Genomic DNA, 22,275 nt, shown 5'->3' with positions numbered 1-22,275 from the left:
CTAGAAGTTTATTGAATCCACCGCAAGGGGGTGGTGGGCAGGACAGCAGGGGAGAAGCTGTCCGCTAGGAGGCAGTGGGTGGGGGTCTCATCTAAAGCAGGAAGGGGAAGAGGTATGAGGACGCATGTAATTTTCTTCTCTTTCTTTCTTTTTTTTTTTTGGTGCCTGCACCTGTAAGTAACCCCTTGGTTAGTCAGGGCCTGTGGATATTTTGGGTGGGTTGCCCGATGGGCCTGTCTGTATTCAGCTCAGGGGTCACTGTGGGCCCTTCGGCCTTGGTCAAGTTTCCATTGCTCAAGCCAGTTGCCTAAAAGCAGCCTCTAGAGTTTCCAGGATGGACAAATATCCCATAGGGATGGAAGATACAAGTGGACAAAGTTTCTCCCTATGGAGAACCACAGAATTAGGGAGAGTTTTAGGCTTGTGTTGCCATTTTTCAATCATGATGTATAAGTGAATTATTCTCTGAAACATGAAAGTGAATAGCCTTTTTTTTACACCCGGATATTTTTTTCAGGCAGTACATAGTAAGAGCCTAGGAAGTGGGCGCCTGGGTGGCTCAGATGGTTAAGCGTCTGCCTTTGGCTCGGGTCATGATCCCGGAGTCCTGGGATCGAGTCCCACATCGGGCTCCTGGCTCGGCGGGGAGTCTGCTTCTCCCTCTCCCTCTGCCTCTCCCACTGCTCATGCTCTCTCTCTCTCTGTATCTCTGTGTCTCAAATGAATAAATAAAATCTTTAAAAAAAAAAAAAAAAAGAGCCTAGGAAGTATCGTACTTACTCAACTCAATGACCCTTCATTTCTGTTATTTTCTCTCTGCCACTGGCATCAAAACACAATTGTGAAAGAGTATGGCCATGACACTTCATTCTCTCCACCTCAAAAGGCCAGGCACCTAACACCCACCACCTCCCCAGCACCCTATCCCAACACTCCCCGCTACTCAGGAGCAGAGATGTGAAAATGTGGATGAAAGTCAAGTTTACTTCTATTAAAAACAAGACATCAGGCCCCAAAAGGAGTCTCTTATGCTAAACACCACATCACAATCCAAAACTTAATTGCAGTTTCTGTTCTCCCAGAAATGGAACCTTAAACCTGTCAATCAGGAATCTCCTGATCAGCACCAGTCAGGTTGTCTGCCGTAGAGACCCCCGCGGGCCGCTGAGGGAAAGTGACCTTGCAATAACCAACCTGCTTTTTTGACCAGTCTAACTTTTCCTGCTCCTGCTCTCGTCTGCCTGTCAGTCTTTCATTTCATACAGCCTCTCAGAGCTCCTTTCTATCTGCTGGATCAGGTGCTACCAGATCAGTATTGATTTTTGCTCAAACTCAACATTTTTTAATATGCCTCTGTGTATCTTTTAACACTACACTCCCATGTTCACTGCAGCATTATTTACGATAGCCGAGATATATAAATGGATGGAGAAAATGTGACCTATATATGCAATAGAATATCACTTAGCCTTAAAAAAAAAAAAGAAATCCTTCCATTTGCAACAACATGGATAGACCTTGAGGATATTATGCTAAGTGAAATAAGTCAGACAGAGGAAGACAAATGTTTTATGATCTCACTCATATACGGAATCCAGAAGCGTCCAGCTCACAGAAGCCGAGGGTAGAAGGATGTGTAAACACGGAGGATTTTTTTTTTTTTTTTAGTGGTGAAGCTACACTGATGATCTTAGTCACCTCTAGCAGAAGAAGTTTCTTTTTTGGTCCGCTATGAATTAGATAGCATGGGAGGCATATAGCAGAGTAGTTCAGGGGCTGGGATTGGGAGTCCGACGGCCTCTGCGGCTTACTAGCTGCCTGAATGGGCACCACCACTCACTATCTCTGGCCTTACTTTCCCCATCAGTAGAATGAGGATAATCACACCTGCTCCACAGCACTGTGGTGAAGATTAAATAAATTAACACATGTTCAGTGCTTGAGACGGTGCCTGACCCAGTAAATGATCAATCAATTTCAGTTATCATTGGTAAGTGCAAGAGAATTGTTCATGTAGTTAAAGGTTCATTCATTTTTAACATAAATCTTCTTTAAAAGTGCTACAATCACTTCATTTCTCTTGTTCATTATATAAAATTCTTTTGGCTACCCATTACATACCAATGCATTTGTACTTAGCACTGGGAGCAGACCATAAATTTCATATGTATATAAATGATCTCGCTTCAATAATTTATGATCTGATGGTGGAGAGAGATAAGCAGAGGAGAGTAAGAGGAGGGCGCTGTGCTCCCAGGCTCACAAGGGCCCTGCGTGATCCCTGGCCCACTTGGGAGGGGGACACAGAGGGCTGCCCAGAGGAGTCTAAGAAAACTTTTTAGGGGTGCCTGGGTGGCACAGTTGGTTAAGCATTCGACTCTTGGTTTTGGCTCAGGTCATGATCTCAGGGTCTTGAGATCAAGCCCTGCATCCGGTTGTGAGTCGGCTTGAGACTCTCTCTCCCTTTCCCTCTGCCCCTCCTCCCCATACTCTCTCTCTCAAATAAATAAATAAATCTTTAAAAAACCCAACTTCTTAATCTGGTTACTTTAAGTGGTAGAAATTTGTAATTAACAATATTGGAGGGGAATCTTCTGAACACGTGCCCCATCATTCTTTGCAGATTGCCAGGCTGTAACCTTTTCTTGGAGACTCCTGCCCTTCATTATGAGTACCAGTGACCATGCAAGGCTACAAGGCAAACATACCTCCAGTGGCTTAGTAAACTGCATGTAGGGCCGTTTGCTCTTAAATGAACTCTTACTGTTAAGATTGTAATTTTTATTTATCTTTATACCTTATTTTAAAAAGTTTATTATTTTTTTTTTTAGTAATCTTTACCTCCAACGTGGGGCTGGAACTCAACCCTGGAATCAAGAGTGACACGCTCTTCCGACTGAGCCAGCAAGGTGCCCCAATGCAAAGATCTTTAAATTATTGGGTCTGCTTCTTTGGGAGGAGAGCTGGAACGTTAGCTGTTGTTTCACAAAGCTCCTACTCTGCTGACATTTCTAAATTTGTTATTTGTAATTTGCTGTGGGTAGGGAAATCAAGCATAGGTATTAGGATTATATTTAAAATCAAATATAACAGATCTAGTGGTTTCACTTGATAGGAAAGTAAAAGCATTAGTAAATGTGACTGGGGTGGGCTGCAGTGGTCTTCTGGAGGCTGATTTTTTTTTTTTAAGATTTTATTTATTTATTTGAGACAGAATGAGAGAGAGAGAGAGAGAGAGCACATGAGAGGGGGGAGGGTCAGAGGGAGAAGCAGGCTCCCTGCCGAGCAGGGAGCCTGATGCGGGACTCGATCCAGGGACTCCAGGATCATGACCTGAGCCGAAGGCAGTCGCTTAACCAACTGAGCCACCCAGTCGCCCTGATTTGTTTATTTTGTGGTTCTAAGTCGCATTTGATAGAATAGTGATTTCTTGGTAATTAAATGGTCTTAATTCTTCTATAGTGATTATTTTTCCAACAGAAGGAGTGCTCCTCTTCCAGTATTTTAGTATGTAGTAGGTTCACTTTTATCCTGCTTATTACTGCCCTTATTTCTTAGGAACTTGAATCATATTCTCAATCACCCTTCCTTGTCTCCACAGTCCTCATACTTAAGTCTGATATCCACAGCAGCTTCTCTAGCCTCTTGATTTCGTTAGTTGCTGAGATGGAAGCAAACCTGGCACGCTCCTATCTAGCCTTCAAAGCCCAGTTCAAATGACCCGCTCTGAGAAACTTTTTCTTAGGATAACCATCTTTCTCATGCAGAATTGTTTATATCTCTACTTCCATCGTCCTTTTAATCTTTCTACCATAACTTCTAATTTGCATACCATGTGTATGTCTGTGTGCCTATTTTTTTATTTGGGCTATGGCTCTTTTGAGGTCAGGTCCATCCATCTCTCAAAATCCATTACACAAAAACCTATCACTTGGTAATTGTTAATTTTCCAAAATATGATGTTTTGTGGTTTGCGCTCAATCCTTTTTTGGTAATGCCTGTCATTTGTGGGACCCTCCAATTCCCCCATCCACTTATCCCCCCCACCCACCAGCATACTGAGCTCATGTTTATAGCATCAAAAATTACTTTTTAATTATATTAACTTAGTCCATCTATTCAAAACTCCCTGCATTTAAGAAGCCTTGTATACAGCTGCAGTTTAAAACTCTTGGTTTTTGCCTTTCAGTATCTTTTGGAGTGCAGTGTCATCTTGTTGGCTTAGCTGGGAGGAGCTAAGGTTGGGAGTTCTGTGGGACAGGAGGAAGGAGCTGACAAGTACTGTAAATCAAATGGGCTAGAAGTCAAATTCCAAGATGCAGGGAAGGTTGGCATCTGTTTTTATCTGTCAAGAAGTCATTTCCCTAGAAACAGCATTTCTCTTCCTTTGAGGAGTTGCTGTTTGGCCATACCAACCATGTCATTCTGTTGAAGTTTAAATTTGGTGATTGGTCAGCAGCTCTTGATCCAGACTGAGTCACGGTCATTTTCTGAAACTTTTAAAGTCTGGAAAAGGGGTGGGTTGGGGTAGGGTTGGAGGTGGGACATGGAATTTGTGATCCGGTGTAAACATGGAGCTTCCTCCTCCTCTTGTCTGATCAAGGACCCTCTAAGGGGAATAAGTGCAGACCAGTACTCCTGTAGAAGAAAGAGAGAGCCTAGGATTCTATGCGGAGAACAACCAGGGCTCAGGTCAGTACCCAGTTGAAGCCAGGCTCCAGCATAGCATCCTTGTATGTTTCTGGCTTCATGGCTCTGCTCTTCTCAGAATGGTGGTGAAACTGACCAGGTGCCCAGGTGGTTAAAAGAAGTGTCCTGAGGGAGAGTGGGCAGGGAAAAGGAGAAGAAAAATATGGGTGTTTCACTGTACTTACTTACTTCATTAATTTATTTATTTTAATTTTTAAAAAGATTTTATTTTTAAGTGATCTCTACACCCCATTCGGGGCTCAAACTCACAACCCCAAGATCAAGAGTCACATGCTCTACTGACTGAGCCAGCCAGCTGCCCCTCACTGTACTTATTAATCTTGGATTGATCCTTAGGGACTCTGATAAAGGTATCCGTAGAAGAGTTTGTCTGTTTAGCAAACTAATTTTCTGCTCTCCATCCAAACATCATGGAAATGTAGCTATCTTTAAGTTATTTATGGAACTCTATCAAAAACTTCTAAAAAGTAAATAATATTTCTTTTGAAATAAGATTTCAGTTAATATTTACTTATTTGATCCACATTTATTGAGTTCCCACTAATATCAGCCATCATAGTACATGCCTTAGAGAAAAGGTCCATTTAAACAGACAGACTTGAATTCCAAGTAGCTTACAATCTAGCACAAGAGTGAAAAAAATCTAAATAAGTGCATACCTAACCACAATGCAAGGCATAATGTGATAAAAGCCATTAAAAAATCTATCTAATTTAACGTGTGAGTTTGGTATAAAAATAGATGATTTTCCACTGAGGGGAATCAGGGCTGGCTTTATTCCAGGTCCTTCGAAAGCTTGGGTGGCCCTATTGGGTTATGCTGATTCGACTGCATTCCAGATCTCAGTCAGGTTTAGGATATTCAGTGTACATAATAATTCAACATATTTCTTTGCCTTCAACTTGTCTGGTAAAAATCCCTTCTGCATTACCAAGTTTCAAGGTAGCAAGACCAAGAAAGAAAATAATGTGTGTGGTTTTTTTTTTTATAATTTTTAAAATGCATTATGACTCTTTACAAATCAGACATACCCTTCATATATTATTTTATTGTTTTGAAGGTCTCAGAGTGTTGGGGGAAGATATAGGAAGGGTTTTGGGTAGAAATTAGGAAGCTAATTATCTCATACCTTTGATGATTTTATATGCAGAGTTTAGATATCTGTTGAGTGTCCAGAGAAGATACCAGGTTCTTTGAGAGATGACAGGTCAGAGAAGGTTAGTGAGGATCAAGGCACCTAAGAAGGGTAGAGGGAGGACTGGCCAGTCAGCTTAGGTTTGGAAGCCTTTAGGAGTAGACGACCCAGCAGGAACAGAGGACAATGGAGAGATGGAAGAGGCAGAGATAGAAAGACTTGAAGGAAAGTATGGTACCAAACTTATGAGTAGAACTGATAAATGCTAGAATACAGTGTTGTATAAAATCACATGGGGTGCATCATGAGTGATCAATTAGATTGGTCAGATATGGAGGTCCATCCATCCATATTCCTTCACTTTCCTTTAAGACCAGTGGCGTGCGTTTTCAGATTTCTGACATCTTCATTGAATGTGAAATCAAGGTGTAGGGGAAGCAATATTTTCCCTTCTTCCCTTCTAGGTTCTTTTGGCTGGTCTACTAATTAGAGTAAGATGAGACAGATTAATAGGAGAAAAACATAGTTAATTATGTAGTTATGGGAGCCCCATAAAACAGGACACCCAAAGGCAAGTGATGCTGTTGTGGCTTACAGGCCATCCTGAGCTAAGGAATGGAGTAGGGGCCTCGGGCATCAGGAGGGACGAGGGTAAGTCACAGGACAATATGAAGGGCAGATGTTTTGTAATTAGATGTTTGCCTTGCCACCTAACTTTTAGAAAAAGTTACCTCTGGTAATAGTTCTCTTTCTGGGCCATGCCCCTTTTCTAAATTCTTTAGGTAGTTAAGGGAGAGGTAAAAGTTTTTCTTGAATCTGCTGGGTCTTGATTGCCTTCACTCCAAAATAATACACATGCCAAAATGACATTATTTTGGTGTCGTGTATTCTGTTCCCCATCAAAGGTCAGTCAAGACTTTGATTTCACTTCTACATGGTAGCAAATGACTAACTAGCTACAAATTGCTAAGAGAACAGCATAATTTTAGTTATTTTGGTTAAGCAATGAAAAAAATGTGCTATATGGTACACTCTATCCTTCATTGTCCTACAGATTGCAATCCTACCTGGGAACTAGGGTTAACAGATGCACAGTGCCTTAAAGGCCCAGGCTGGTTAGTGATTACCTGCCTGATTGACTGAATTATTCATCTATTTGTTCAATAAATATTGGCTGAACACTACTCTGACCAGGCACTGTTCTAGGCACTGGGGACAGAGCAGTGAACAAGTCTCCAATGGAGCCAGTGTTTCAGTGGAAGATGTTAGATAAGAAAAGAAGCAAACAAAATACACACGATATGTAAATGCAGGCATAGCTCCAGAGATACCGTGGGTTTGGTTCCAGACCACCATAATAAAGCAAATATTACAATACAGTAAGCCTAATGAGTTTTTTGGTTTCCCGGTGCATATAATAGTTATGTTCACACTATACTGTGGTCTATTAAGCATGCGATAGCATTATGTCTAAAAAAAAAGTATATACCTTAATTAAAAAATACTTTTTTGCTCAACAATGCTAACCACCATCTGAGCTTTCAGTGAGTTGTAATCACTGATCACAAATATAACAATGATTAAAAAAAAGTTCAGGGATGCCTGGGTGCCTCAGTCGGCTAAGTGTCTGCCTTCGGCTCAGGTCATGATCCCAGGGTCCTGGGATAGAGTCCCGCATTGGGCTCCTTGCTCAATGGGAAGCCTGCTTCTCCCTCTGCCTGCTGCGCCCCCTGCTAGTGCTCTCTCTCTTTCTGACAAATAAATAAATTAAATCTTAAAAAAAAAAGTTCAAAATACTGTGAGAATTACCAAAATGTGACAAAAACGCTTATGCTGTTGGAAAAATGATGCCAACAAATTTGCTCAGTGCAGGGTTGCCACGACTCTTCAGTTTGTAAAAAACACAAGATTTGTGAAGCACAGTGAAGTGAAGTGCAATACAAGGTATGCTTGCATATAATGTTGAGTAGTGATATGAAAAAGAATAAAACCGGGCAAGGGTTATAGTTAAAATGGCAGTGGAACATTACTTCCGATAGGAAGCTTAAGGAAGGTCTTTCTAATGAGGTGCCGCTGAGCAGTGATCTGAGTGAAGTGAGAGAGCCAAAATGACTGGAAAGAGCAGTGAAGAGGGAGTGTACTTGGGAAATCATAAGCTTGGGAACTCAGTGTAGTAGGAATGAATAACAGGGAAGGGGATGGGGTGGTAGGGAAGATACGGATATGTCTTGGAGATGTATCCAGAGGCTAGACTGAAGACTTGCAGGGCATGTTAAGATTCTTGATATTGCACAAAGTATGATGGGAAGCCATTGGTGGGTACTGGGTAGGGGTGGGCTTACATTTGAATTGGATCATCCTGGCTGCTAGAGAGGATGGATTCAAGAGTAAGAAGCAGGGTGATGAGAGGCTACTTTGATCTTCCTGGAGCACCATGATGGTAGTTCGAATTGGGATGGTGGGGTGGTGAAAAGTAGTAGTAAAATTTGGAGTATATTTTGAAAGTACATCTGAAAGAAATTTTTTGATACACTGAATGTATGATGTGAAAAATTAAAGTCAAGGATGACTCCAAGGATTTTGGCTTAAGTAACTGGATGAACAAACGACTAGCTTACTAGCATAATGAAGATTGGGAAATGAGCAGGTTTGGGATGTTGTTTGCTTTTGGACCGGGTTAGTTTGAAATGACTCTTTGGCATCTAAGTAGAGCAGTCAAGAAGACACTTTGATTCGTGAGTCTGAAGTTCAATGGAGAGGTTAGACTAGGAGATATAAATTGTGGACTGCTCTGCACACATCATTGTGTTGAAGGATACTGACACTGTTTTAGTACTGATGTACCACAAAGCTACACTCTGCATTGAATACTCACAATACACAAATTGCACTTCACTATCCTCTTTAAAAAAATCACCCTCCCACCCATACAGCATAACCTAATTGCTCTATAACATAGAGTTCTTTTCTCTTAGATATTTGAAAGCAATTGAGAATTCTGTGTATTGTACTCAGTGACCACAGAGACAAATTAGTGCACTCCATCCAAGTAAATATTCTCTGAAACATTTTTCAAAAATATGTAACCACTACCATGTGTCCCTGCATATATTTATTCCTCTTTTAATCACTAAATTATTTAATATGTATAAGGAATATTTGCTATGAATTTATATTTACAAATACGGCATAGTCTATAGCTTAAAAAACATTTGTCATCAGTTTGGGAAAGAAAAAAATGTCTCCATTAAATAATTTTGTGAAAATGCAAGACTATCTTAAACTAAATGTCAGGATTTATGGCATAAATAAAAACTACAGAAGGAGGGCGCCTGGGTGGCTCAGTCATTAAGTGTCTGCCTTCGGCTCCGGTCATGATTCCAGGGTCCTGGGATCGAGTCCCACATGGGGCTCCCTGTTCGGTGGGAAGCCTGCTTCTCCCTCTCCCACTCCCCCTGCTTGTGTTCCTGCTCTCGCTGTGTCTCTATCAAATAAATAAATTAAAAAAAAAAAAAAAACTACAGAAGGAATTTGAAGGAAAGAAAAGCTAACCCCCCCAAAACAAATTAGTGCACCCCAAAGGTGCCAAGGGTACAACTGTGGAACAGCTTGAAGAATTTAACTTAAAAGAATTGAAAAGCAATTCTGAAGTGCTCTCCAGGCTAACTCTCCAATGGCTAACCCTCCTATTGAAGGGCATTTCAAGGTCATCACACATAATCTAGCTTCAAGGTCATTCTGAAACCATTCTGACCTAGGTGTAGCCTGAATTGTTTTCTATCTAAAATCCCTGAAGTGACCCGAGATGACAGATTCAGGATGTGGTAACAAGGGAAGTTCAAGAAGAATTCCTAAAGATATCCACTAATATCACCAAGTAACTCTTTGGGACATACTTGCCTGGTCCCCTCCTAATCTCTCCTTCATTCTTGGATTCAGCTCAAGAAACTCCTGGTATCTAAAGGGCCTGCAACTTCATAATAAAGACCTGTTTTGGTGAAGGATACATTTCACTCCGCCTGTGCATGAGGGGAGGGAGACATAAGGGAGCCTTCAAGCATTTGTTATGTTATTTATAGCTTTCTTCTCTATATAGGTTGAAGCAGGTTGGATGTGCCTTTCAGTATTTGCTCAAATTGATGGAATTGCCTCTCCCCTCATTCATTTTTCAGTTGGTAGATGCATTTTGGCTACTGGATGCCTGTCAGTGGCTGCTGGTGCCCTGATGTTATCAGATGTCTGTGTCTCTGTCATCTCTTTCACTTGGATGCCAGCAACTAGAGTGGTTCATCCTTTCTGTGTTCCCCAATGTTCTATATTTTTACAGCAGAGAATCCTTCAAAGTTACGAAGGTCTTTTTTCCTTGATCCATTTAAGATTCACTGAGTTAACTGAAGAAGGATCACGAACAAATACGTTTCCCTTTTTCAGGGACGGGTCAGCTTTGGAGGTCATAGAAACTGGAAAATATAATGTTCTTATGTGGCTGCTCACTGTATCAGTGAAAGTTAATTTCTTCTTACTGAAATTATTTTTCAGAAACAATCAACCAAGAGGACACATCTAGCACTGTGGCTCTTTCCTCCTTTATCCATGCTACTCTGCTGTCTGAATCGTTCCACATTGTTTTTATACAGAATCCACAGCTTTGATGCTGTCCTTCAAATAATAATGGACTTTATCACACTGGGTAGAAATTTAGTTGTTATAAATTGAATTATTTAGGGGTTTTTTAAAAGACAATTCAGATAGCTTTTAATTCAGTAACTTAGGATCAAGGCTTCTGAGTACCATAAGACTGTGGCAGTATACAAATGTGGCAATGGTAGTTTGACAGGTGCAGACTGAAAATGAAAGCATATCTTACAACCACATTTCTTCAACGTGATAAGTTCTGAGAGCATTCAGGGATTATTATTTTAAAAATATGCCTGCCACTCTACTACCAAAAATAAGCTAGTCTGAGGAGGGCTAAGTGTTAGAGGACATTCCTGGGAACTATTTCATTCAGGACCATTTGTGTGTGACAAAGCATTTCTGAACTCTTCTTTACTACCTTCTTTCTCTGCTTTGCAGTCAAACCAGTTTATGTCAAAAGAGCTGGGACTGTTCTTTTTTTTTTTTTTTTTTAACCATATATACTTTTTACTGCTAAAATGTGTAATGGACAAATTAATTTAAGCTGGTAGTTTACCTCAGTCGTTTCAGAGCATCTATTAATGGGAGTCAGCACCATCAAACATACTGTTTTAGGAGACATGCTAGAGGATTGGAAAAAAAAAAAATCATTGGGTGTTTGAGCCGGAAAACCTGAAGTCAGGGAGCTCAAAAGTTCTTTGTTAATAGTCCGGTGACCTTGAACAAGTTACTTTGCCTATCTGTTCCTGGGTCTTCAGCTATGAAATGCAGCCCAGAAAGCCTGCCCAGAGAGAGTCAATTGTGCCAAAGATGTTAAATTGTTAGAATAGTGAAAATCACCATTGATTTGGATAGGCACATTGCACTATATAAATCCAATGCTTCGTGAGTTTACACTGAACGGATTTGGAAACCACTCTGCATGTGCACTCTTTTCCGTCCAGCTCCCTGCAGGTATGGCAGTTTATTTTCAGAAAAGAACAGGGGAAATTTGCCCTGCCCAAAGAGCAGTCCCAGAGAGGTTCTGCGGAGTGGAGGTACAGAGAACTGGCTTTGGGTGCTTAAAATCACGGCCCGAGGACACAGCCACTTCTCCGGGAGGAGAGGTGTCATTCGAGCCCTTTATAAAAGGGCAAGGATGAAAGTGATCACCCGCCACACAACGTGGCACCAGGGTTCACTGGGAGGAACCATTTCAGGAAATGACCCAAGATAGTGTGACAAAGTCACCAAGATATTTACAAATAAGCCGGATACTCACTGCAGGAGGGAGGGGGCGAGGAGGACGCGGGGAAGATTCAGGGGCGAGACGGACAGAGGGAGGCTATAGGTTCCAGAGGCTTCGGTCTTTAGGGCTCTGGTGGATCCGTGAGAGTGCCCTTGAGGGACAAGGTTCTGAGAGGGCTGGGAGCAGTCGCCGGGCAGCGGCGGTTACAGTGTCCAGGGCTCGCGCACCTTTTCCTGACCCCTGCTCAGCCGGCTCCAGCGAGCCCAGGGCACCAGCCTGCGACCTCCAACTCCCACGCGGGTCTCGGGTTCGACCATCCCGGCCCCACCCAGCCCGGCGCTGCCGCATCCCACTTGCCTTCCCAGTAACGGTTTCTGGACCCATGGCCTCAGACCCCTCCCCCCTCTCCAGACTCCCGAGAGCCGCAGTGCCGCGCCGTTTGGAGAGGGGTAGTCCGCCCCGGAACCGACGTGAGCTGCTCCGGGGCGGGGTCCGTGGAGGTGGCTCGGGGATCTCCCCTCCCTGAATTCCCGCCCGAGGTCTCCGCACCCCAGCCAGGGCGCGCACGCGCCCCCTCCCCCTCCCTCTCTCCTGCCCCCCGCCGCCCCGCGGCGCGGCTCTCACGCGCAGCCGAATTCGGCACCGCCTCCATCAGAGCCGAGCCGGCGGCTCCGCGGAGCAGCCGCCTCTGCCGCCGCCGCGGGGCCCTCCGCGTCCCCTCCCCGTCCCGCCCCCCAGCCCCTGGCGCCCGGGTCCCCCTTTCTACCCTCCTCCCTCCCTGCACTCCTCGCTCTGTCCTCCCGCCCCCTCTGTTCTGCCTTCGGCTACTGCCCGAGCCCGGCCCGCCAGCTGGGCTGGCAGGAGGGCGGCGGCGGCACCACCATGAGCTTTGAGGGCGGCCTCAGCGGCAGTCTGCGCCGCGGGGCGGAGAGTGGGGACACCGAGCCGCCCCCGTCGCCTCCCCCTCCGCCGCCGCCGCCGCCGCCGGGAGAGCCGGCCTCGGTCCCCGTGCCCCCACGCTACCTGCCACCGCTGCCCGCGCCGCCCGCGTCCCCCGAGCGCGCCGCGGGACCAGACGAGCCACCGACGGAGGTGGTCCCGCGGCGCCGGGGCGCGGACGAGCTGCCGCCGCCGCCGGCGCCCCTGCCGCCCGCCGGCCAGGAGGTGTCGGCGGCTGGCGACTCCAGGGAAGGTACGAGGCGCCTTCCGGAGGCGGCGGTCCCTGAGGCGGCGGCGGCGGCGGCGGGGAAGGGCGTCCCCGCGGAGCCTGAGGCCGGCGCGGGCGGGGAGGGCGAGCGGCGGGGCGCCGGCGACCAGCCCGAGACGCGCTCGGTGTGTAGCAGCCGCAGCAGCAGCAGCGGCGGTGGCGACCAGCGCGCCGGGCACCAGCACCAGCACCACCAGCCCATCTGCAAGATCTGCTTCCAGGGCGCGGAGCAGGTAAGGCCCTGGGGGACCTCGGAGCAGCTGGCCGTGGGCTCTGGTCGGGACTGGACCCGCTCCTGCCCTGGAGGATCGACCTTTCAGCACCACGGACAGCACTCTCCTCCCGCTTCCTCGCCTCCCGCTTCCTCGCCACCCGCTTCCTCGCCACCCGGCTGGTCTGGTCCGGCCAACTGAGTGGCTGCTACTTGTGTTCCCTTTTCCCTTGCTGTGAAGGCAGATGAAAATGTCCCGGTGGCGAATGAAGGGTTTAATTTGATCTACACTTATTTTTTTTTTCCTACCTGGTTTTGCAGTTACGCATTCCTCAGGTGCTTTAAAGATCATGCCCTAAGTATCTCTTTTGTGAATTGCTAAATGGATTTTAGAAACAAACCTATGTCCCCCTTTCTACAAATGTATCCTGAGGCAGATAGTCTTAGAATACAAACTGGGGGTGAGTCATGCCAAAACCAAAAAGGGCAGGGTCTTTACATATTTCAAGTTATGTTGACTTAATCTCACTGATGTGAAGAGCGTGTTATAGTTTTTACAAGAGAAATAGGAATGTACTTTGACCTTGTGAAAGCAAGCCTATTTAGCTAACAATGTATTTCGTTAGGAACATAAATTAAAAACTCCATTAGAGGTGCATGCAAACTTATATGAGAGTAATCATGGAGACAAAAGGATAACCTATCTCTTACAAAATGTGTGGTCTGAGAAAACATTAGGTTCAATATTTTTAAAGGTGAGGAAATTGGGTAAGAATATGCAGGCTTTCAGGAATATAGTGCCCTAAGTCAATATTTATGATGCTACATTTAGAAAAAAATAAAAGCATAATGCTACTGCAAGCTACTTTCTGGGATGCCATGCATTTCTTCTTTAGCGATGATTAAGAATAACTGCAGAGGAAATGCATCTGACCATCCACTTAAAAGTTATTAAAGAGATTTCATAGTACAGCTTTCCCCCAAGGGTATTGGGAGCTATATCTTGCAGACATTTTGTATGTGGGTAGAACATTTATGTCATAACTCTCAGTAATACCTTTGAAATAGTTTTAAGACTTCAGTTTCATTCCCATCAGAGGTATAAAAATTTAATTTTATTTTCTCGGAGAGTTTGATGTTTGTATCCTTCTTTGAAAGAAAAGAAAGCAAGTGTTAGTTTTTTGTTTTTTGTTTTTTTTTTTTTAAATAGAGACATGAGCATAAATATTCACATGGGCTGTGTTCTTTTCAGGGGGAATTGTTAAACCCCTGCCGCTGTGATGGGTCAGTTCGGTATACGCATCAGCTGTGCCTGCTGAAGTGGATCAGCGAGAGGGGTTCCTGGACCTGTGAGCTCTGCTGTTACAGATACCATGTCATAGCCATTAAAATGAAACAGCCTTGCCAGGTAAACATCCATGACATTTTTTTTTACCCTGAAATGATTTTGATAACCATGTGTGCACTTGAGTTCAGTTATTACTAAGGATATTTACATATGCTACTTACAAACATTTTATGCAAATAAAATAAAGCCAAGATTTAGAATTTGTTGAGTTGTGCTTGGAGAAATCTGTGACATTTTTATCTGAGAAACTAAAGAGACATTTTGTTCAAGTGGTTTCTTTTATTAGTTTGTTGCTTTTTGATAAACTTATGCCCATCTTTGTTTCTAAAAGGGCAAGTTGATAAACTTATACTTCAATTAAACTAGTTATTAATTAGAAATATTACACAATTTATTTTAATAATATTCTTGTTAATTATGCATTGAAGCCCAGGATGGGCTTCGTTAATGGGAGACACATACAAGTAAAGCTGAACTTTATTAGTCTGGAAACTTCAGTTAAATCTATTAGTTTTAATCTGAAAACTTTTTTCACTTAACTAGGCTCTTTTTCATGTGATGCATTTGGAAGATTTAGCTACTTTCATTTGCTGTGTTCAACTTACATAGTGGATGCAGAAGTATTTCCAACAGTTACTCTCAATAATACCACTGAAATTGTGTGTATTCTTAAACTTTTTGTGTATAATCACATAAAACACAATACCCATAACCCTACAAATGCCCTTGGAAAAATAGGCTTTGGTTTTTTCATGGTGAAACTGATTCAGATTCTTTGAATAGACTGGTGGGATGTAAAATTCAAAATATTAAGAATGACATATTAAAGCAGAATAGTGTATACTTGATGAGATCTGGTAGTGACTTGGGGCTAAAGTTAAGCAGACATAAAAGAGTAGGTTCAAAACAGAAATGAAGTATGCAGTAGAAGGAAGAGGGGGAAGGGGATCGAAAAGTTAGGAGGGGAAGAAAGTCATAAGATCTAGTGTCCCTTGTTTCTGTTTAAATCAACCAATGTAGTTTGCATTGAGCAGTATAAAATAGGTGCAACTGTTAGGGATTGCAGAGGGAACCTGGAAGCTGAATTACTACTGCATTAATAATTTAAATTTCATAGATTTTAATTTGCGCATCCTTCGTATGGTTTGCAATTAATTTGCATCTCTGATAGTCATCATTTAAAGCATGATTAGCAGGCATGAGAAGAAAAGTGTGGATTTTTTTCAAGTTGACCAAAGGCTTATAAATAATTTGGAGAGAAGAAGAATAACTAATGTGGATAAGTGATGCTATCATGCTGAAGACAGGCACAAACCTGACACGTGTTCCCAGAACCTCTAATTGATTGAACTACCTGGGTATCAATTTATGGATCTATCATAGTTGTCCTGAAAAACAGATGGAATCATGTCTGGATATAAGGATAAGAGTAGTATCATTGGATGTACAATAATTCTATGACTAGAAACATGGGGAGATGAGAAAGGGGGAATTTGGAACTCCAGTGAAAAGTCCCATGAGAAGCATTGTGGCCAGATGTTCAAGAGCTCAAATAGAATGCTAAGTATTTCAGAAACTTATGGCTACCATATATTAACTCATGTGGGATGATTCATTTTGAAGTAAACAGAAATAGGTCTTTGATATAATTTTAAAATAGAGAAGAGACAAAGAGCTGGGGCAAAAAGTACTGTTTACTAATTCTATAGCAAAATGAATTGATTGCTACTATGTTTTGCTTCATTCATAAAACAAATCATTCAATATCATTTTAACAAAAGCAGTTCCCCAAAGTGTGTGTATGATATGACCAAAAAATTAAAAAAAAAAACCCAAACCCCAAAACTAACCCAGTGTTTACTAATATACTAGAATTAATTTTATTATGACATATGCAAATACTACCCTGATCTGTAAGGTGACCTGTTTGTTAGAGTGAATTAGAAAATAATATTCAGAAACAAAGTTGATATGAGTGTGATGATGATAGCTTAGATCATGCCCAAGAAAGTAACTTTCCAGGACTGTGTTATATGTATAAAAAACTCAGTACTCCTAATGAGTGGAAATCAGTTATAAGTTTCCTACAGTGTGGATTCTTCTACCTAGGAGCAATTTATTCTCAGATAAAGTTATATTAATTGCCTGACATTTCTGTTATGGATCACCTACAAACTGAGCATTTACTCTGATTTTTGGTTTTCTCCCTTGCTGTTGTGAGGCCGATCAGATGTCACATTTATCACATTCATGGTTTTATGACCCGGCAGAAATCCATTTCTTCATGGTATAGGATCCAACAGGAAGTATGTTTTGGCACCCCCCACCCCATCACTTTCCCTATCCCTCTGTCCTAAGTATAGAGACCTCCATAGCTGTGAGTGGGTGGTTCCTTGGATGTAGAATAGAAGAGAGAATAAATAATTAATAGAGAATATTTGCTGAATACTTACTCTGTGCCAGGCACTGTTCTAAGTGCTTTACATATGCTGATACTGATGTTTAATCTTCATAACAAACCTGTGAGGTAGGGAATAGAATGATCACTATTTTACACAAATGGAAACTGAGACAGAGACAGAAAAGTTACCTAATTTCTACTGGGTACGTATCTAGTCAAGGACAAGGCCAGGATTCAAGTTTAGTCAGTCTGGCTCTGAGGTCCATGGTCTTAGCCTCCATGCCCATATTAGAAAGTGTTCTGAATTGCATCATAGCCATTTCTGGGCCTATCATGGCTTGTCCTGTGCAAAGCTGAGTCACTCAGGAACTGGTTTTAGCCTGGGTCTCTAAGATGGTCTAGAAAGTTTTTGACTATTTATTGTTGTGTAACAAACCCTCTCAGATACTTAGTAGTTTGAACGACAATCAGTTATGATCTCTTCAGAGCCTGGGTTGATTGAGGTCAGCTGGAAGGTTCCTCTCCATATGTGGTGTCAGCCGGGAGCCATCGCTATCCAGAGGTTTGACTAGGATGCTCCAATCCAGGATGGCTCACTCATATGACTTGTTCTTGGTGCTGGCTGTTGGCTGGAAGGCAGCTGGGGCTGTCAGCTGGGGCCTCAGTTCTCTTTCCATGTGACTTGGAGTTTTCACAGTATGCGGTTGAGGTCCAAGTGCTGGGATCTCTTAAGGCCCAATCTTGGAGGTAATACAGTTTCATGTATGCTGTATTCTCTTGATTAAAGGAAGTCACAGGACCAGCCCACATTCAAGAGAAGGGAAAATAGACTTCACCTTTGGAGTCTGTCCTTTGAAAGAGAGTGGCTGTCTTTAATTCACAATAGGAGATAGCTTCTAAAAATAGCTCTATCTACCTACCCTGGTCTCTGCATTAAGTACTTGTTAAGCCCAGATAGGTCACCAAGCACCACCGTAACTTCCCTCCCAGCGCTCAGAAATAAAGAAAGCTTTAAAAAAATGTATGGAGTGATGCTTGATGCATACCCTCAAGCACTTTCAGAAGTGATTACTACCATGAGGTACTTCCTGGTGCTCAGGGGGATGTGGAGACAAAGAAGGGAAAGGAGCAGCTAACCAGGAAACAAGTGTGTGTGTGGGGGGGGGGGGGGGCTCGTGCTGCAGAGTCTAAAACTTTAGTTTTACTTGTTTATCTCTTTAATATTAGAGGCCTTTGAAAACTTGGGTCTAAAACTCCCCATTCCTTTGGATTTTAGTGATGTTCAGCAACATGACCCAGTAGAAAACTGATATATCCTCTAAACATACTTAAATCTTAATCGCTGTGTCATTAGCAGTAGGAGTTAATTAAGACATTCCAAGTAATTAACATGCATTTACCCTCCTACCTACTTGCAGAATCTATTTTATTGATTAACATATTCAAGATGGTGCACTAATAATATTTTAAGAGTAAAAGCTAATTCTGTTTTGAATCTCATAGTATGGTATAAAATTAGTGGAATCTAAGAATATATAAGATCAAATTTATCTTGAGATGTTGGTGACATTAACTAATTAAGCTATATTCAGGTTTATGAATGCTTTCTGTACTTGTTCAAGAAATATAGATGTTTGAAGAGATAACATTTATTTGGTAATATATTGTATGGGAAACTTAAGACTTGTTATAAAAGACAGCGCACTGCCTAAACATAGAAAAATACACTGTAAATGGAAGGTACTCCCTGTATTACCTTGCACGACTTACCTAACTCTTTTGTGCCTCATTAGCTCATTTTTAAAAAGTGATCTCTGAACCCAGCATCGGGCTGGAACGCGTGACTCTGAGATCAAGAGTCTGAGGCTCTACCTACTGAGCCAGCCAGGCGCCCCTCAGTTAACTCATCTTTTAAAAATCATAAGGGCACCTATTCTATCCACTATTTTGAGGACTAAATACATAATATACGTAAAGTGGTTAGTGTCGTGCCCAGCACATAGTAGGTGCCATTTTAATGTTGGCTCTGATTATTATTACTTGTTCATTCAGCTAACAGATGGGGACCTTCAGTGGTTCATGGATCCCTGTTGTGTCCTTCAATCTCTTGTCACCAATGTGAAGTTAAGGACTTCTTTTTCCAGATCATTCTTTTTCCCTGGATGTTTAACCACCGCGCCCTCCCCCCCCCCCCCCCCCGCCCGCTTTTTCTGGGAGAGCCCATCTCAGTGTCTGAACAAATTTGCTTTCGTAAATAATGAAAGAATCAGCATTTAAAAAACTCAGGGGTGTAATGCGATATGACGATCTCAGCACACAAGAGCATGCGTACTGTCCAGATATCCCTCCCCACGGGTCTTAATCGGAGTTACGAGATGCTTCCACAGGTAGCCACGCACAGAGCAGTGCTGCTCAGCTTCTCAGGCATCATTCCTTTACGCTTGGGAAATCCCTCTGCTGGGTGGGATGTGTGCAAGTGGGAGGTTGGAGAGGCCCCCAGAATCCCTGGGAGGGCGATCCTGTAGGAACACAGATAGTTGGCAGAGCATCGGTCAGCGTGAATAGTGGCTTCCATCAGCTTTCCTTCTTCCTCCCTTATGTAGAGTACCAAAGGAAAGGACTAGGAAGGATCTTCCTTGGACGGCATTGAGCGTTGCCTGTGGGCCATATACCTTTGTGAGTATTAGGCCCCTGGACGTTTTTCCTAGCCTCTCACATTTTTATCAGCATTCCCCTTATGGCTTTTCCTTTCAACACCTACAGTGTGCTGTGCGCAACAGGTCTTCTCATAGCAGGAAGAGTGATGGGAAGGTCTTCTGAGAGGGAGAACAACTTGGGAGTGTTTTTCATTTTTATCCAAATTCTTAAAACCCTGGGGCTCACTCATCATGACAGTTTTGAGTTAGAGAGGAAGTTGGCACCAGGTAGGCTCCTCGGGGCTCATATTCTGGACCTTATTTGTAAAGTGTTTATAGAACTTTAACTTTTTGGGGACCCTGGAGTCATCATTTCCCTAAATGGGGCTGTGGCATGAAAGGGGCGGACTACCTTCAGAAGTGATGTAGTCATTCTCACGATATAGCTGATGCACTAGGAGAAGTTGGCAAGTTATTCTAGAAAATCGACTGTGATTCTGAAAATGTAATAAGAAAACATCAGAGCATGAACTTTAGCAGTATTGTGTGCTGTCATTTGAAATACTTCAAGGCATTTGCATTTTATAGCTTAAAAATGTCTGCATGCGTACAACCTGGTTGGCGTGGTGAGCCTCCCCCTTTTTTTTCTAACTGTTGCTCTTACTAACATTCTCTGTAGGTTTGCTAGCAAATGGCAAGCTGAGGAGAAGCTTTTCATTACCGTGCCTGAACAATTGAGAAACAACATTAAAATGTAATGTTTAAATGCATATGTTGGCATATTTTATAGGTAATTAAAAATGTCAAAATAAACAAAGAACACATCATGAGGCAATTTGCTCGCCTTTGAAATTATTTTTGTTTCATTTGCTTACTAATTCCCAAAACACATGAATCTTCATTTTACTCACTAGAACAGATTAATGATTCTCTGCTGAATAAAATATGTAAATTACACTTTGTGTACTTATAAGCCATCTTACTTATTGTATAGGCCACATGTACTGGGATTTTACAATTTGTCTCAAGGCAAATTCTGTTCTGAGATGGTAGTAAAAAGAGATGGAGTCTTTAGGCATTGTGTGTGGGTGTGGGCTTCTACCCTTTATTGAAAGAGGATTGGGGATGGTGTTGCCCAGATGGGTGATACTCTTCAAAACTGTCTTCTACACACATTTGCTTTGGTACATTCCCTCCCTCTTTTAAAGTATATTTCCACTTTGATACCTTTCTCTTCTTTACTTTCTTGGCCCCCCACCCAGCTGCCTGTAGAAGAAACAACCCCCACCCTCACCCCCTGCTGGGGTGGAGCTTGGGCAGACTTTTTGGTCAAAGCAATTTATGGTGGCAAGAAAATTTGGGAGTGGTTGGGTAGAGGAACCTTGCTATGGCTCCAGAATGTCTTCACCTGATGATATTTATCTTGTTATATAAACCAGAGGTTAGAACATCTGTTCTATAAAGGGCCAGAGAGTAAATATTTTAGGCTTTGAGGGCCTAAAATATTATAGTTACTGTCCTAGCATGAAAGCAGTCAGAAACATTGTATGAAGGAATGAGTGTGTCTGTGTTCCAGTAAGTCTTCGCTTGTAGGCCCTGAAATTTGAATTTCATGTAACCTTAATGTGTCGGGAAAGCATATCTTCCTTTTGTCTCCCCCCCTCCCCAACCCCAACCATTTAAAATTTAAAAACTTGTGGGCAACACAAAAAGAGGTGTTGAGCTGGATTGGGCCCAAATGGATTTGGCAAAAGTTTGCCAACCCCTGATTTACACAAATTGAGTATTGACATGGACATAGGTGTTTTCTGACCTCTTAGAAAATGAAAGGGGCGAAGTGTCCCAAAATTTGTATGTGTTTCTTTGTAATTTTGAGTGAAATCATCATAAACCTGTATCATTCAGAAAATGGTGGCATGCAGCTCCATAACAAAATGCTATTAACTTCTTAATACTAAATATTAAAACCATTGTTTTTTCCAAACCGTTTCTTGGTTGTATCAGACTCAAAGTCTCCATTTCCAGGAGCAGATTTAGTTAAGTTAGAAGCAGAAGGCAGAGACATCCCAGAATAAGCCCTCAGCGTCCCTGGACTAGGCCACCATCTCATCTCCTTGAGTTGTAGAATGCATTTTAGAGAGGGTTCGCAGATCCATTCCTAAAGCAAGTCCTTCCAGGCTATCTGCAACCCAGCAGCTATGCTTAGAATACCCCCTTGTGAATGTCTTAAAATAATATTTAGTTTGATTGGGGTTTCCAAGCTTGCCTTCTAGGGGGGCAAGCTGATGGGAAGGGTTTTAGAACAAATTTCCTAACACAGCTCAACATAGCTTAGGAAAACTTCTCTTTCTGGTCACTCTGTGGTCATTCAGTGAATACTTGTGGAATGAATGAATGAATGAATGCATAAGCGAATGTCTTTTAAGATGAACAGAACCATGGGGGTCATGTTCATCTTCATGCAGTGAGAATATGTCTTAAGGAAAACAAGTTGCATTCATTGCTCACACGTCAGCCATCTGCTGGCTGTTAGTTCTCCACTTGTTCTTAAATTGCTCTTCTAATAATTCTGTTCTCAGTGTGCTAGGGCAAAGTTTGTTCGCTTCTTCAGACCACAGGAAAAAGCCTTAAGAGTAATAGAGGGATCTATTTTTAAAACCTAAAATTAAAAAAAAAAAAAAAAAAGGTTCCAGAGAGACATGTCTGCTCTTTTCACAAAATAAAATGTCATGAAAAGAGACTCTGTGAATGTGGAATTACC

At 42.6% G+C, this 22,275-nt stretch overlaps 1 protein-coding gene across 1 annotated transcript in view; it reads left to right on the top strand.

Moving 5' to 3' along the window:
• The first annotated feature begins 12,566 nt into the window (after window positions 1-12,566).
• MARCHF11 (membrane associated ring-CH-type finger 11) overlaps window positions 12,567-22,275 on the top strand; it is a 97,955-nt gene continuing 88,246 nt past the window's right edge. Inside the window, exons 1-2 of the mRNA XM_032415276.1 lie at window positions 12,567-13,151; window positions 14,382-14,537. Of these exons, the coding sequence (XP_032271167.1) occupies window positions 12,594-13,151; window positions 14,382-14,537 (714 nt within the window). The 5' untranslated portion in view covers window positions 12,567-12,593. The remainder of the gene's footprint in view (window positions 13,152-14,381; window positions 14,538-22,275) is intronic.

Source organism: Phoca vitulina, unplaced genomic scaffold (assembly GCF_004348235.1).
Source record: "Phoca vitulina isolate PV1807 unplaced genomic scaffold, GSC_HSeal_1.0 scaffold17, whole genome shotgun sequence".
In the NCBI taxonomy this organism is placed as follows: domain Eukaryota; kingdom Metazoa; phylum Chordata; class Mammalia; order Carnivora; family Phocidae; genus Phoca; species Phoca vitulina.
Note: the sequence above shows the minus strand (reverse complement) of the source record. Positions and strands in the feature narration are given on the sequence as shown.